Source organism: Barbatula barbatula (genome assembly GCF_947034865.1).
Source record: "Barbatula barbatula genome assembly, chromosome: 8".
Taxonomy (NCBI): Eukaryota; Metazoa; Chordata; class Actinopteri; order Cypriniformes; family Nemacheilidae; genus Barbatula; species Barbatula barbatula.
In genome coordinates, this window is record NC_136771.1 from 19615315 (window position 1) to 19632575 (window position 17261).

Below are 17261 nucleotides of genomic sequence, written 5' to 3' on the forward strand. Positions count from 1 at the left end.
GGTCGGTAAAAATAAGGGAGGAAGCTTTTCAGTGTATTATACATTAATATGAGCCTTTTACTTTCTGTCTATTCTGTCTGTTTGTTAAGTTTCTTCCATTGTTTTGAGGGATTTTGTAAATTTCTGGCAATAAACATTGAATAAACAAATAAATGAAATTATATTCAGAATATATATATACACTGTATTTATATATTATATATAAATATGATAACATTATATTTCTTAATTTAATACATTTTCATATTAAGTTAATTTATTAAAATTACAGCTTGCCTGTAGCTCAGTGGTAAGAGCATTGCGTCAATAACGCAAGGTTGTGGGTTTGCAGATACCTATGTAAAATGTAGGATTATGCAATGTAAGTCACTTTGGATAAAAGCATCTGCCAAATGGCTAAATGTAAAATTATGATGAAAAAATTATTACTCGAAGAAAATAGGAAACCATATTATTTCTAAGTGCCATGTGTATGTGTATGTGTACACATCAACTGAAACACACATCATATATATGTACACACACATACACACATATAGGGTGTGTATATATGTGTGTTTTTCTGTGTGCATGTTTGTTTTTCAAACTATGTATCAAAGAGGGATTAAGTCAGAAAGGTTAAAATAGAGAGAGAGAGATAAAAAGCACACTCTCGCTCTGAAAGCAGCTATATCGAGCTGAAACTGAGTGTCCCTCTTAGTGAACGTCGGCATTTGACGCCTTGTATTACACGTTCTCAGGTCTATTAAGCAATACTTTGATTAAATTAAAATGAATGTAACAGAACTGTTTTGCTTTTACTCTGCCTTGGAGGATTTGGGTAAGGAAATTTGAAACACTACAAGTGTGTTAACTAGGATAAATTGGTGGCGTGACCCACATTTCTGTCAATTTAGGTGCAAGATTACCACGCCACACACTTCAAAAAGAAGACCGTCACGCCAGTATCTGCAGCCCTGAGCTAGCCAGTTGAGAATATGTGTGTGCTTGGCACAGTGCATACAGACAAACAGGATTTTTGAACACTTTCCTGTTTTACTGGTCAATGAAAAAATTTACTATATTGTTACTGTTATTGACTGACAATTACAAACTAATCAGTTTCCGTTTTCCCTTTATTGTTTACACTTGATATCAGATGTTAGTTATAGTTCCAGTCTTATATGATGTGATTTGATGAGAGACACGACAAGAGTGCAAATTTTAACTATTTTTGTTATTTTATGTTTTTAAGGCATTTCTGTAAAGTATCAAAAGGTAGAGCATCAGCAGTGCAAAATGTTGTGGGTTCGATTCCCAGGGAATAAACATGCAAATGCATACCTTGAATCTACTAGCCATTTTTAATGCAAACAGAAGATATGCTTGCAATGTACACACATTAAAACGGTTGTGTTCTTGTAGCAAAATAGTTATTCGATTCTATTGGCCATTACTGTCAGTGCTCTACTTTTTAAAAGTTTTTCAAGTCATGAAACGTTTTTTATTATTAATTATTTTATTAAAATTATATTCAAATTCCAACAGTACACTTTATGTTTTCCTTTGGGAGCTAATAAAGTGGATTTCCAATTTTTAACTTATTAAATATAGTATCTGTCCAAATTCACTTCAGGATATGAAACCAATCATTTTAGATTTTTGTTTTGGTTTCAGTATTGGACTTTTAAGTAGTATGACTTTACTGGCATTGGCACAGCGACATTTACAAGGATCCATACAGTATATCATTAAGTTATAGCACACAGCCCGTTTATCCACAATTTCCAACTGTCCTATGTTGAGACTTTATGTATATTCATGAACATTTGGAGTTTGCGAGAGGTTCCCATGAATTTGGTTTATTAATGTGCATTCAGGTGTTTGGAGTCTTTCACACCTTGAACAAATTCACTTAAAAAGGACCAATACCACCTCTCTGTGGTCAGGACACATCAATGCATTCATCTCACATATAAACAGGTGGATAGAATTAACTGCGGGGAGTCTGTATGGGGTCAAATTTTATATTTTAAAATCACATATATTTATGTATGAAATTTGCATAGCGATTGAAGGCCATTTCATAGATAAAACACGAAGATCCTACGTGTCAATGTACTCAACACCCCTTGAAATTCAGATTTTTTTATAATGCATTATATTTTCAAATATTTACATTAAATGTGCACTGAAAAAAAGTTATCTATTGCCTGTCAATCGCAACATGTGTTACATTAGCAGGCAAGTCTCTGTTGCTTCAGCCAAGGACAAAAGTCAAAGTCATGGGAGACTCTTAATTTGAGTATATTTTTTATTGTTTTAGGCTCTCTGCTTTAATAGGGAAGAAGTGGGTGGTCACGTTCATATTGCCGGCAATAATATAAATGCAGTAGTAGATTCTAACAGATGTAATGAGGAGATTATATGGGAGAACACAACATCAAGTGGAGGGAGGAAAGTTTGTATTATCTGCCGCCCTGAGGGGCATCGTCCTATTTGCTCTCAACTTCTAAACAAACACATCGAGTTAATTAAAAAGGGAACGAGAATGAAAAGAAAAAAATAGGTCAGGTTCAAGACCCAGTCACATACATTTTTTGTTATGTGACTTTTCAGTTTGTGTCTGTTTGTTTTGAAGCCATCTAAAAGCTACTCTGTTAAATCTTTTGAATACAACAAATGACTACTAAATGACCACTGATGTCAATTTTGTAGTATAGCCAAGATTTCAGATTCCCATGTTGAAAAAAGCATGATTTATTTCACATCTGTTTTAAAGAACCGTTACATGATTTAGAATCCGTTTATACTGTATCTTGTCAAACTAAGTAGAGTAGAAATATTGTTTATTGAAGAAAAAGATATGTACATGCGTTCATACACTTATACATACATACACATTAAAAATAATTGTACTTAGAGTTTCTTGCAGTTATGCTTTTGTCGTGGAATTGTCTTATTCCTTAAACTAGGTGAGTCAGCCTAGACAAACGCAATGGACAGAGAGGCATGAGGTTCTTTGCAAATAATTTTATTGTCGTTTTATCTGCATCATGTGCAATGAGCATGGTGCAGAAAAAAGGCCCCCATCTCTTCTGCCCACACAGTTCATATAGGATTCAAACGTTACACCCCCTCCCTTTGCCCTCCAGCAAGAATCCCGAGCTGGTTTACGAGAAGTTATGCCTGTTATCCCAAACTGAACAAATTGGTCTTTGCTCGAGGGCAAAGGCAGTGTGGTGTGATGCGTTTAGAGAAAAACATTAATACACCTTAAAGAAAACAAAGATAGGCCTAAACACTTCACGAAGCAAGGATAGAATAATAGGAATGAAAAACAAAGATAAACACTTCAAAAACATAAAGACCAACACGTCCTGAAGCAAGGTTAGAAAATTTCCATTACACTTTAAAAAAATATATATTGAGATCTAAGGATCTTAAAAGAACCCTTTCTTTCACACGTTTATAGTTTGTATACCTTTTTACATTCAAAAAATATTTCTGCAACAGAAAGGTGTGGATGTTTATGGTTCTTTATGCAATCATACAGTCCGACAAGTGTTGTAAAAGTAGGCCAACACATATGCTTTAATCTTTATAGCCTTGACATGCACCTGTTATCCAGGTGAGATAATGGTTTAGTTGGCCAGAGGGTACGAGCACAATTGTTTTATTATAATTTTATATTTCTAGTATGATTTATTATTTATTTTAATGCAATCAGTGGGTCAATTGTAATAGGATATAAATAAAGGCCACTTTCATTTTTGTAAATAGGCATTTAATGTTAACAGTTAACTGATCATGATTGGGTTTCCCGAAACGTCGTTCTTAAGAATACAGCGCTACCACTGTTAAGGTATAACTTAAGAATGACGTAGCGTTAAGAAGGTTTCGGGAAACGCAGCCCATAACTCTTTTGTTCTCTTTTACTCAAATGAATTCTGACGTGATGGTTAACTGTTTCATAAACAGTTGCATTCTTTTCACAATTTACATATACTGTAGATAAAAACGACTCTCTAAAATAGTTTTTTTTGCTTAAGCAATACAGTTTATTTTAACACATTTGTATTGGTTTCTTGTTTAAAGCAATTTCAATATCTACTTCTAACATAAATAGGCGACTTTTTGATGTAACGTCATCCATTTGTGTTGGGACAGTATGAATCATATTCATTACAGTCACTTACTGAAAGAGGTCTATGTTCCCAGCAAGCATTGCAGAAACTGGATTTAGATGGTAAATGTTAAAGTTGAGTGTGCAGGATGAATGTTAAGGACACTTGTTAGTGCATGTTTATTGTTTGGTAATGTTGAAATTCTGCAGATTTGCTGTTGTCTGTGAGTTTTTGGGGCTTATCATAGTGGTGAAGAGTAAAGATTTTACTTAGGTTGGGGAGGAACACATAACTGACTTTGCATGTGTGCAGTTTTACTCAGTGAGTAAATACTCTGCCAACGGTCACGCAGTAAACTCTCTGGTGTTCTCTGATAGCACCATACATTACAGGTGGTGAACATAAAGATGTTTATTTAAAAAAAAGTGACACACTGAAGCATTTCAAGCAGATTAGCTCAACAGAAATGAATAACGTTCATTTGAAATTAAACAAAGCACGTTGAAGAATTTAAGATTCTACTTGTCCGCAGAATTCACCCAGTTTAAATTCAGATAAATCCATTCTATCGTCATAGAATTAAGTTGTTATCCAACAATAAATGTTTTGAGGGTACTGGGTAGGAAATATAGAATAAATTAAGAGACTATTTCAAAGAACATGTTCAGTTTTTCTGAGTTTACTATTTATAGGTATGATATGTGTTTAGGTAAAAATATTATTTTTCTTTTATTCTGTGAACTACTACAAATATATTTCCTCATTTAAAAAAAAATATTGTTTATATTTGCAGAAAACGAAAACAGCATTTTTCAGACCTCAAATACTACCAAGAAAACAAGATCATGTTCACTTTTAAGCAATACAACAGCAATATTTGTACATGTATTTAGGAAAAGTGAAAACAATTAGATAACCTGTATTTTTATGACAGTTGTCATGCTGTCAGTCTTTCGCATTGCTGCTGGATGACTTCGTCACTCCTGAGTTTAGATTTTTCACACTATGGCCGCGGCACATATTGAAATGCTGATTGAATGGTTTTTTTTTAGTGGCACAAAATTATTCAATGAAACATCTTTATTGTACTTGAAGTTTACAGTTACATCATGCTGTAGATTAGATATATTCATCTTGCTGTTAAGGAAAAGTCACTTTATCAGTCAGTCCCAGGTTAGCATTGTCTTAGTGGGCAGTGCCTTATAATCAATCTACGGGTGGGCACCGGTATCTGTAACCTTCAGTTAACTGATAAAATCCATAAAGCCAGTAGTGACATCATTGTCTCCTAATTAATTGCTCAAATTAAAATGCTTTACACAATCTGACATTAAAGCTCATAACTTGAGAATTAAAAAATCCAAAGACCTTTTATAAGGGTTTTTTAATGAGGAATTACTAAAAAGTAGGCTACGTTTCTCAAAATATTCTGAAATTATACATTTTTTTGGAAGTAGCATTAACATTTTTGTTATTTCTTTACTCAAATCATTTAACACCTTTTGTGTTTATAATTAAGTTTGAAGTTGCAGATGATTGTGCAGCTCTGTGCGATTACTAAGTGTGTATCAGCGTTTTCTGCGTTCCAGTGTGATCCAGATGCCTTGCTCCGGTCTCAGGACCAGTTCACCCACTGGCCGAAGATCCTCCCTCTTCTGACATGCCACAATGTTAAAGTTCCGCAGAATGGAAGCCAGAATAACTTTCTCCTCCATTACAGCAAACCTCTGGCCTGAAACATACACATTATTCTGTAAATGCTACGTAAAAGAAAACAAAGAGAGATATTGGCATAACTTGATGTGTATATCTGAGTCTATGCATCTCACCAATGCAGTTGCGAAGCCCAGCAGAGAAAGGAATGAAGGCATAAGGATGTCGACCAAGGGAATTCTCTGGCAGGAAGCGCTCGGGTCGGAATTCTTCAGGGTCAGGGAAGAAGCGAGGGTCACGGTGGAGGGAGTAGGTTATGACTATGGCATTTGCTCCTTTGGGGACTTTGTAGCCCTCTATAGAAGATAGATACAGTTAAATAATAATAATAAATAATAGTAATGCACAATAATTTACCAATATGTTATAATATTATAATATAATAGTTAGATGATGTTGTATATGATAGGAATTGTTATTAAATAATGACAAAGTGATCAGACAGACTTAAGTGTTACTCACTGATCACTGTGTCTTCGCAGATGGTTCGAGCAAAAAGCGGCACAGATGGAAAGAGACGCAGAGACTCCTTTATCACACACTCCAGGTATCGTAGTTTCTTCAGATCGTCTGTATTAACAGGCCTCTCAGACTCACCTGAAACACAAGCAGTTTCACTGAGTACTTCAAAACTGTTCATGCTTCTCTAGTATAGTGCACCATATGACCCTGAACTTCTTGTGGGCCAAACTTACCAAACACCTCAAAGAGTTCTTGTTGCGCCTTTCTTTGAACCTCAGGATGGGAACCTAACAGGTGTATGGCCCAGTTCATGGCAGCTGCTGTAGTGTCATGACCCTGCAAAATTCAGTCAAAAAATACTGATTTAAAAACAGCATACGAATGTTAACAGCTATAATACCATTTTGCGACTTACCTCAAACATGAACGTGTCCACCTCCTCCTGGATGTCTTTGTGAGTCAGCTTTTTCCCATTCTCATCTGTCGTTTTCAACAGCATGTCCAAGAAAGCTCTCCTTTTCTTCATGCCCTGATCCGATTCGCTGTCAGACTCAATGTAGCTGTGGTAGTCTGCCCTCTCGTGAATCACCTGTGTGAACGGAAGGCACACACTGCCAATTGGTGCACATTTAAGATGGCACACAGTGCAAACCTCTAGAACGAGTTTACTGTAGAAATACTGCAGACATCACAGTGATACTCACGCTGTCTGTGAAGGAATGGAGGATCTTAAGACTACGGTTGTGTTCCCTCCCTTCACCGAAGTAGTTATATACAAAGTCAGGCCAGTACCAAGGCATCCTCTGGCGTCTGGAGATGATGTCACTCATTCTGCACAGTCAGAACAAGAGCACTGAGATTTGGCAGTAATGATGTATCCTACAGTGTCTGTACTTAGTGCTGTATATTGTTTTTATAAATGGAGTAAGTAAATGCCCTGCAACATTTGCCGAATGCGCAGTATACAGTGTAGCCCACAATGCAATAGGTTGACTTTACTTTTCATTACGTTACAAATTAACTATAATGGTCAAAATTAGGTAAAAGAATGCTGCTTTGAATTATGACTTAAAAATAAAGCCTATGTTTGCTAGATTTTGGAACAGAACCTGGGAGTTTACATAAACTGCCCTGTTTTGTATGGACTTTAAACTATTCAAACAAAGATGGCATAGAATGGACATTAACTCATTCACCCAGCTAAACACACACTGTGTCATGTGTCCTTTGCTGAGTTACAAAACATTCTTAAGATTTTATATTCCGTCCATTCATTTCTTTAAACCATTAATATCATAAACATATGGCATACAGTATTTTACCTTAAACGTTGCATTAAACAAGTTGCTTGAGATAAGGACGTCTGCCAAAAGCATAAAGTAAAAACAGAAAGCACTCACCTACACACAGCGCACATAATCTGATATGTTTAGGTAAAAGTATTCTTTTTGTTTTATTCTGTGAACTACTAACAATATTTATCCCACATTTCATTAAAAATGAAAACTGCAGAAACATGTCATAATAACAGGAAAGACTTTGTCACTCCTGAGTTTAGATTTTTGACATTATGGCCACACATCTAGAAATGCTGATCGAATGAACATTTTTAATGGTCGCTTAATCATTTCTGCGGGTGTACAAAATACAAAATTATTTCATGAAACACGTTTACAGTTACATCATGCTGTAGATTAGATATATTCATCTTGCAGTTCAGGTAAAGTCACTTTATCAGTCAGTCCCAGGTTAGCATTGTCTTAGTGGGCAGTGCCTTATAATCAAACTGCGGGTGGGCACCGGTATCTGTAACCTTCAGTTCACTGATAAAATCCATAAACATTTGTTAATTCTTTATAAAATCAAGACAGTAGTGACATCATTGTCTCCTAAACTGTAGTCTCCTAAAATGCTTTAGACAATCTGACATCAAAGCTCCAAACTTTGAGAAAGAAATAAAATAAAGAGCACTCACCTGTACACACAGCGCACATAATCAGAATCATAGTTGCTCTGTGCATAGATTCTCTTTCCCATCGCGGTCTCTGAAATATAACAATTCAGTTAATTGGGGGGAATTTTGGATACTTGAACCAAGTCTTCACACAACACAATTCTGCATGCTCTCACAACAACATTAAGCTAAATCTCACTTTAATTAAATTAAAACTTTGAAAATGTTTCTGTTTATTCATGAAATCAAATGAAATATTGGCCTACAAAATAAATGTAAAAGAATGAAAAAAAGAATTTAATAAAAATGAAATAAAATTAATTAATCTTGTAGCATTATTATAAATAAACAAATAATCAAATGACAAAATTGCTAAACATTTGCCCCCAGAAGACCACAGGCAAACTGAATAAGTTGTGTTTTGTAATAAGGCACAAAATCTAAAAAGCATTTGCAGGCGTCCCACACATTTTGACTAAAGTAATGTACAATACATTTACTTTTTCATTACTAGATAAGAATGTTCAAATGTATTTTATAAGGAATTCACGTATTTTATAAGGATTTCAAAACACAAAAGATGTAAAATGTTAAAAGTTTATGGCCTTTCTAGTATTATAAATATTATTTTTATTGTATTGTAAATTATGAAATATTTCATAATATTACTATATACATTTTACAGTTACTTGGATACAAACTGACACACCACAGATGATGTCGAGGGCGCAAAGAGTGATGTGGTTAAAGCAGTTGAATGGGCCTTTCCCAGCCTGCTTCTCCAGTTTCTCTACAAGCACTTCAGCTTGTTCATTCATCACCTCCAGGAACTCGGTCAGTATAGAGAAATGGAATGTTGGAGTCAACATCTTCCGTCTGTGTCTCCACTTATTTCCTGTACTGATACAGAGAAAGACAGAAAGGTATCAGAACCGTGTTAACTTTTGACCAATGGCATTTGGATCATCCATATAACAAGTTGCTTATGATTTTATATATTGTAGCTAGTTGTTTCAATGTCTTAGATGTTTTCCATGAAATCTCAGAATTTTGTTGCAGACATTGGTATTTTGGCAAATCTGAGCACATCACGTATGCTTTTAAGATCTTGTCTAAAACACTGGAATATGGAATTACGTGTCTTCTCTATAAATAAAAATTTTATACAAAACCAAGTTGCTTTATTAAACAAGTTACCTCGTAAGTAGTCCAGTTCCTAGCCAAGGTTGCAGAAATGTGTATGCATAGGCTTTATCCATGTGAACGGGGTTATTCAGAATTGTCTGTGGGACAATAAGAGTTAGTCTGGCTTTAGGATTTGTCAAGAGCAACTCATCGATCAGACTTGTGAAGCTGTCTTTGTAGTTAATGGAATTTGAACTGTATTACTATGGAAAAAGAAACATCTGCTAAATGGCAAATTAACTTACAGGGACAGACTTGCGGTTAATGTTCTTATTTATTATACGCTCAGCAGTAGAAAGATAATTGAGACTTGTTGTATGATGTTTGTGTGAAGAACAGACTGAAACAAATTTTTGTTGTACCAGACACTACAAACATTCACCTTACATACGGTCTGTAATTAAACTGACAAGGGCAGACATAGTAGGTTAGTTCACCGAGGTTATCTTCATCAAACGTTTTTCCCTCATATTGTGCAAGATATTGGCACTAGGTAAAGGAATAACACATGTGTGTGTTTGTGAGTCAATGTATGCATACAAGTGCACTTGTATCTGACAGTACCTCAATAGTTTCAGCATGGTAAAGGATGAGGAACGGCACAGGTCCAATCCATATTTTAAGTAGAGGAGAATTCCGAAATTCATTCGTGTAGCCAACCAACTGACAAAAGAAATCTGAAAGAGAGTTGTCAATCACATAAAGTCACATTAATAAATAAGCTTATCACATGTGTATTATATCGGGTGAAGTGCTTAACTGTAGCTTTGAAGAGTTGGGTAGTTGACACATAAAATGGAGTTATAGGTTCAAATTCAAAATACTGTATGTAAAATTACGTGTCTGTTCGTGATTTCTTTACAGTATACAGTTGAACTTTTAGCAAAAGAAGACATTTATTTCATTATTGATTTATTTAATAAATATTCCTCTCACCTCCGGCATTTGATTTAAACTGCAACGCGTTCCCAATAAAAGGATAAATATATCCAATGCCCGGTACCGGTTGTAACTCCTTCCAATTGTGCAGGTAGTTGTGCAGCAGCTGGTAGGTGACATAGCTCAAGAGAAAAACACAAACTGCTGCGGCTAGAAACCCGAAAGTGTACACACCGACAAACCAGACCATCTTTTTAACAGAGGTGCACACTGCGTTTAGTGGCCAAGTGGCCGGTTTCCAGAGCTTTATCTATTCTTGCTATTCCTGGACTTTAGACCATCCTTGCCCCGGTTATTCTCTGTAAGCTCTGAAAATCACAATTCCAATTACATTATCCTCTGGAATGTAGGTTCGGTGGGCTTTTATGTATTTTTTAAATACTAATATATAATATAATTTTTCTTAAATTTCAACAAACACAAGTATCAAAAGTAACACATCAACGTGTATTTTAGTTTGTACAGTATTTGTTAGTCAACCTGAAAAGTAAACGTTTCTAACCCCATAAACACCCTTGAAATAGGAACCATTCATTTCATGAGTCTCCCATTTAAAAAGGACAAAAGAAGCCTGAACAAGTTACCAAGATACTTGGCTCACAACATTAGTTTTTCAGCATGGGAAACCAAACCATTGTGTCAATAGAAATACAAGTCACCTACCTCACAAGGACATGCAGCAAACAAAACAAAATGCAATTGAGGGCGGTATACAAAAATTAAACTAATCGATACAATGTTAAGGCAATTATTATTAGACCAGCAATTATGTTTTGAAATAAAATTGTATATAATTAGTCATTTAAATCATGTATAACATAAACTAAACTAATGAAATACAGAAACGATGATATATCAACATAAGACCCTCCAAACACACACATACACCGACAGTTGAAAACTATACTGTCGTCTTTTATTTAGGGTTTTATATAACAGGACAAACGATATAGGCTAGTGCAACAATGATAGTCTTTTTCATCACCAAAAGATTGGAATTAATTTTGTTTTGACCACTTTATTACTACATCACTACATTTTTTAAAATACTGAAATAATTTGTTATGTTAAAGCTTTAATAACTTAAAAATAATAGGAACATTTTTGCAAGTTTTTCTACCCATACAGTGGAAGTCAACAGGGGGTTGGTATAGAATATACAGGTATAGAAAGATATGATGGTGGGTAAATTGGAATTTTCAATTTTGAATTTCTAATATTAGAATATTTGAAAAAATCCAGTTTGCACCACCATATTTCTTCCTCATCTGACCATTAAAGCAAAAACAAAACATTTGCAAACATTGACCAGATTACTTTACATATACCTGGATATTTGTGCAATCAACGCGAAGGTGTTTTATTTACAGATTATCTGTTATTTAAATTAAAAAAATGTTCTCTCTCTCTCAACAGGTAGTGGTCTAGCTTTTGTTGAAACTAGTAACTTTGCCACTAGACCAAGAGAAACATGACAGGATGCGGCAGAATCATGACAGCTTTTGCTTACTACCAGACTGACAATGTTTAGTTGACCACGTTGGTTGAAGCTAATGCTAAACGAAGTTTCTGACGGAAAGCAGATATGCGTTCCTTGTGTAAAGGCCAGTTGAGGATACAGCGAGGTTTTAACATTCCCCGACGCAGATGCAGAGAACGGTTCAGACTGTAATCGGCTACATCTTGAAGGAAAATCAAAATCAGCGAGTCACGATTGTCCTCCATTACCTGGTGAAGAGCATGATGGGCTTTGAATCTGCAGAAAAATGTTTTATATGTTTCACTTTAATCAGAAACGAAGTAAAAAAGAGACTCTGAGTTCTGAGATTATAACTGTGAAATTATACTAAAGTGTTTGTTAAGGTGCATCTCAGTATTTGCAGATAAGGAAGTATGTGTTTTATTAAATATTTAAGGATCTGTATTTACATGATAAACAACTGAAACTAAACAATGAATCACAGTTTACCAGTGGTGACCTAGTTGCAATTGAACATTTACTTTATGCATTTGACAGATGCTTTTATTCCAAAAAGTACATTCAGGTATTATCTTTATATTTGTTTTATATAGTAATCAAACCCATGTCCTACAAGCTAAGCTCAAAGTATGTTTGTAAGGTTTTTAATAATTTTAAAATTACTTACTGCCTACACCATGGATCCTGTAGGAGCATTTCTGTGATAACAAAAATGATTTTTCTGGACCTTCCCATATTTTCCACAATGGTGTCAAGCTGAGGAAAACCAGGTATGGCATCTCTGTCCTCAAGAAAAAAGTTGAAATGTTCCTCCTCTAGAGGGAGCAAACTTCGTTCCACCCACGGCTTGTCCTCAGCAGTGTGTACGATGTACGCATCATACAAATATCTTGCTTCAATAACGCTTTCATCCTTTAGGCCAAGTACACGGTGTACCATTATGCTCCAGAAGAACTGAATTCTCCAACCTTGGAAGTGTACCAGGAAAGCCGTAACTAACAGCATCAACACAGCTGTACTACTCAAAATATATAGCACCTTAAAAGGTGTCATATCTTTACAAGAGAGTCGGTCAAAGCTACTGACGGATCGGTTGAAATATCCGTTCGGAGTGTTGCAGACGTAACCTTGTGGGAATCCTGGAACGCTAGCGTTGGTGGAGTTTAGCCACTCGGAGAACCACAAGATACTCTCACATGTGCAGTCGAAGGGATTGTGGTCCATCTGAAGTTCTGTCAGGTTGGACAGCGGCACACCAAATGTGGCACGCTGAACAGACGTTATAAGGTTCTTTTGAACATGCAAATACTTTAAAGATGTCAGATCGTCAAATACAGAGGCATGCAGCTGATTCAAGAGATTGCCACGGAAACTTAGAATACGTAGCTCGGACAAACCACGCAAAGCATTAGGTGGAATCTCATCTAAGCCATTGAAGTCCAGATCTAGATAGGACAGTTTTGTAACGTCCTTGAGAAACAACACTGCACCGCCGGGGTTGGCTGTCTTCCACAACCTCGCCAAGTTGTTATGTTGCATTTTCAGCACTTTCAGGTGATAAAGCCCCTTCAGTAAGCCAGAGTTGATGTTTGCAATATTGTTATTACTGAGATCTAAAACTGTGAGGTTGAGCAGGGGCCTGAATGGAGAGGCTTCTAAATCTAGGGTCCCTTTGATGGCACGACCTAGCAATAGACTCCTCAATGTAGGGACAGGAATAAAGGATGTATTGGTTAGAGAAATGGTTTGTTGGTTTAAAGAAAAGTCCATGTCTTGAATATTAAAGAGGCCCTCAAACTCATCGCCTTTCAACTGCTGATTTATAAAATTGTGGCCAAGCAGGAGTGTAGCAAGGTTGCCCAGGCTTGCGAAGGCTCTGGGGCCCAGCCTTGTGATACCCATGCCTGTAAGATTAAGAAAGTGGAGAAGTGGAGAGTCTTTCAGAGAAGCAAAGGTTTTATTTGTCACCGTCTTCAACCCTGTGCTGCTCCAACTCAAATCCAGCGTCTTCAGGTTAGTAAGTCCAGAAAACATAAACTCGGTTATTTCTCTAAATGCAGTATTTGTCATCCACAGATGCTCCAACTTGACTAAATGATGAAAGGAGAAGTCATCAATAATTGGATAGATTGATTGACGTTCCCTTTTCAGTGCTTTTTGCAGGTTAAGTTCCCTCAGGTTTCCCAGGCCGCTAAAGGTGTCCTTGGTGAGGTGTTTAAGTGAGTTGTGCTCCAAGGATAAAAATTTTAGCTGGGGAAACCACTGAAAAGTGCCGTTGGCAATCTTTGACATGCCGTTGTTGGAGAGGTCGAGCACGGTGATGTTAGTATTGTCCAGGCCTCGGAAGGTGCTGTTTGTGAGGGATGCCAGGAGAGTGTTCTGAAGGGAAAGGTTTTGCAAGGCTGTGCCAGCAAGTTCTTGACAAAGGGTGGGGGTAAACTGGGAGCCGAGGTTGCTACCATCCAGCACCAAATCAGACAGTCCAGCAATGGTCTGGAAACAGCCATTCTCCACCTGGGTTTATCAAACAAATAAATTATAATTTTGGGTGAAGCATCCCTTTAAGCATAGTGTCATAATTTTCATGTGATTCTTGTGCAAAGCTTTCATTTTTACATCATCTTCTTTAAAACATTAAGCATTCCTAAGCATTAAGGGACCCTTCATAAGGTCTAAAATAATGAACTTGGGGTCCCCTGGTTTTTTATTAAAACTTGACTAAAACCCAATTTATTCAAATTTATTTGTTCAAATTTAATAAGACGCAAATTAAAATGACATTTTTATCTGAATGCATATCATGTATGCTCAAGCCCGCCACATGGTGTTCAATGAAGACATGTACAGAGATGTCGTGCGGATCCTCTCATATTGAAAACGTATATCTTAAAACTTCGTTCCGTTGCAAAACTTTAGCATTTCCCCAATAAAACTTTTCTTTCCCTTAGAAAACGTTTGCATTTCGCCCAAAGGAATGAAATGGTTTTTTCTTATTCTGCATTGGTTCATATGGATTATTAAAAAAAGGGAACAGCACTGCATTACAATAATATAAAGTAAAGAACAAGAATCATAGGACAAGACAATTACTATATCTCTCCCTCTTGTGGATCTCTTTGAATGGATTATCAACGTTTTAAGGACATTTATGCGTGTAATATGGTTAAATTACTGTTGCTCCGTCAGTTTTTTAGGGATGGTTAGGGGACCCCCAAGAGCTTTGACACAATTCGAACACTGGTCACATCACAATCAAAACATGGATCAAGGTTTCATTGTGTAACCGCAGAAGTCTAGGGCATGGTCTTGAAAACTTTCCATGAAAGATAAGAGTAGCTGTGAGTAAACACACAATGGGGCAAACACACAGGATGTTTTTCATGTTAGTGTTGTCTTTAACAAACTGAAATTCAACCGGTTAATCTGACACATGTGGCACATTCTCTTCCTCTTACCTTTTTAAGTGGCAAAGACGAGAGTTTTAGAACCCGAAATGCAGATGTATTACTGAGGAATGAGAAGTCATGCTTTTGCAGTACGGAAATCTCATTTCCTGAAAGAGCAAGAGTCACCAGGTTTGGCAGCTGAGGTTGTGTGCCCAGTTTAGCCGCTTTGAGTTTGTTTCGAGACACGTCCAACCACGTCAAAGCCTAAATAGGGAGAATGTGTTAAAACTCATCCTTTGACTCAATAACTGACTATAAAATGTTGTGGTGAATAATACAGTGGAAGGTCTGACTCATGTTTTATAGGCACATTTGACAAGACAGCATACACACACATTTTACTTCTGGATAATAACTTTTGTGTTTGAGAATGTGTGACATATGCTCTATATGTTTGAGAATGTGTGACATTCGATGTACCTTCAGAACTGAGAAGGGCTCCCCCTGCAGCTTCAGTCTGTTGTCAGAGAGGTCAAGTCGGATCAAATGGGAACAACTTTTCAGGTCTTTCTCTCTCAACAAATGAACTTCGTTGTGTTGCACATTAAGACCTTTCAGGCGTGGCAAAGAAACACAAAGATCTTCTTCAACGGCAATTAAAGAGTTGTAGCTGGCATCTACATGCGACAGATCAGAATACAAATGCAGGGAGGACAGATTTTTGAGTTTATTGTGCGACACATCCAATGCACTGATGTTTCGAGGCAGATTCGTTGGAACCGCATTCAGATTCATATGGCTACAGTCTGCTTTGCCGTTCTCAACCGTACATGTTGACTTGTGTGGTAATGCTTTGACTGCACAGTGACCATAGAAATAAGTGCAGAAAAGCATCAATGATATGACTTGCTTCAGTTCCATATATTTTTCTTGGTAGCTGTAACAGACATAAGAACATCAATACTGTTAATACAAAATATTTTTCCCAAAGTACTTTTATTTTAAATTCAAAGATTTATTCTTTTGTGTCAATAAACAGCTTGTTACAATGTCATAGTCATAGTCAAATATAGCAAATGCCTTGCTATATTTTTTAAACAAACTTGTTTAACCTGGAACGTTTAATACCACTTTGTAGCAAAAAAAGTAAAGTATACGCATATGCATATGCAGATACATGCAAAAAAGGGAGAAATATTTACTAAAGTGTAACTAGACTGGATCAGTCGTATTGACGACGATGTATGCATAACTTGCCAGACCATCAAATAAAGAATCAAATAATAATAATAATCAAATGTTCAGAGTCTTTACAAATAGCCAACTTTAACACTTACTAGACTTAATCACAAGAACTTCAGTTCAATACAATGTGTTCATTGCCATAAGGACTTACTTGAAATGTGCAGATCTCATTTCCTATGTTCACATCTGTCGTTCCTGCAAAGTAGTTTAGTATTTAAGCAAGTCCAGTCTTCTTGTATGAAAATATAAGGTTTTCACGGGGGAATTAAACAATAGAAGGGAACAATTCCTCTTTCTTAAAAATGAAACGCACGAGGCGTGTTTTTCTGTACACGTGTCATATCAAATAGCGTCATTGAATATGAAGCCGAGGTCGATGTTGACTTTAAAGATGTATTTATTAAATACCCTCCACGACCCTTTATCTGCATGCGATTTCGCAAGGCTACTTTCCATATGAAATTTGACGAATGTGGTCAATCTGTCCGATGTAAAAAATACTTCGTCGTATGACACCGCAACCAATTTAATGTAACTTCTGCTATTTTAATATCCATTTCGACCTCAGCGATTTTTATTGGGCTGAAAAAGAGGATTTGACTAACTGCGAGGGATATCCCCCTATTTCCTAAGCATATTCGACTGCTGCAGATGTTCAAAGGGCTATTACATAAACAAATCGTCATCAAATGTATAAATAAAATGTATAGGCCTACATAGTCATCGTTACCATCTTGTATAATCCGCCATTATTTTTCCGCCGTGTACATGTTTTGTTTCAAGACACTGTC

At 36.3% G+C, this 17261-nt stretch overlaps 2 protein-coding genes across 5 annotated transcripts; both read right to left on the reverse strand.

The window, feature by feature from the left end:
- Positions 1–4502: 4502 nt before the first annotated feature.
- cyp4v2a (cytochrome P450, family 4, subfamily V, member 2a) lies at positions 4503–11060 on the reverse strand. Of its 2 annotated transcripts, XM_079462535.1 has the most exons (12): positions 11023–11060; positions 10357–10667; positions 9985–10097; positions 9433–9518; positions 8945–9135; positions 8257–8326; positions 6986–7112; positions 6697–6870; positions 6515–6617; positions 6282–6416; positions 5936–6115; positions 4503–5838 (listed from the first exon to the last, which is right to left on the reverse strand). In XM_079462535.1, the coding sequence occupies exons 2-12, from the start codon at positions 10547–10549 to the stop codon at positions 5675–5677; spliced, it is 1536 nt and encodes a 511-aa protein (XP_079318661.1). In that variant the 5' UTR covers positions 10550–10667; positions 11023–11060; the 3' UTR covers positions 4503–5674. The 2 variants fall into 2 exon arrangements, with proteins under 2 accessions (XP_079318661.1, XP_079318660.1); XM_079462534.1 differs by having other exon boundaries at positions 10357–11025.
- A 171-nt stretch (positions 11061–11231) lies between these two features.
- tlr3 (toll-like receptor 3) lies at positions 11232–17261 on the reverse strand. 3 transcript variants are annotated; one of them, XM_079462532.1, is made up of 6 exons: positions 17187–17261; positions 16622–16665; positions 15706–16162; positions 15295–15489; positions 12507–14353; positions 11236–12115 (listed from the first exon to the last, which is right to left on the reverse strand). In XM_079462532.1, exons 2-6 carry the CDS (start codon positions 16639–16641, stop codon positions 11887–11889), a joined length of 2748 nt encoding a protein of 915 aa, XP_079318658.1. In that variant the 5' UTR covers positions 16642–16665; positions 17187–17261; the 3' UTR covers positions 11236–11886. The 3 variants fall into 3 exon arrangements, with proteins under 3 accessions (XP_079318657.1, XP_079318658.1, XP_079318659.1); XM_079462533.1 differs by having other exon boundaries at positions 17201–17246; XM_079462531.1 differs by having other exon boundaries at positions 11232–12115; positions 16622–17261.

Excerpts from the sequence above, each read along its gene's own strand:
- tlr3 (XM_079462531.1), bottom strand. The coding sequence starts at position 16,641 with ATGAGATCTGCACATTTCAA. Across the intron at positions 14,354-15,294 it reads CGTCTTTGCCACTTAAAAAG|GTGGAGAATGGCTGTTTCCA; the intron begins GTAAGAGGAAGA and ends TGATAAACCCAG. Across the intron at positions 12,116-12,506 it reads CAGGATCCATGGTGTAGGCA|ATTCAAAGCCCATCATGCTC; the intron begins GTAAGTAATTTT and ends ATTTTTCTGCAG.
- cyp4v2a (XM_079462535.1), bottom strand. The coding sequence starts at position 10,549 with ATGGTCTGGTTTGTCGGTGTGTACACTTTCGGGTTTCTAGCCGCAGCA. Across the intron at positions 8,327-8,944 it reads CGCCCTCGACATCATCTGTG|AGACCGCGATGGGAAAGAGA; the intron begins GTGTGTCAGTTT and ends GTTATATTTCAG. Across the intron at positions 5,839-5,935 it reads TGGGCTTCGCAACTGCATTG|GCCAGAGGTTTGCTGTAATG; the intron begins GTGAGATGCATA and ends TGTATGTTTCAG.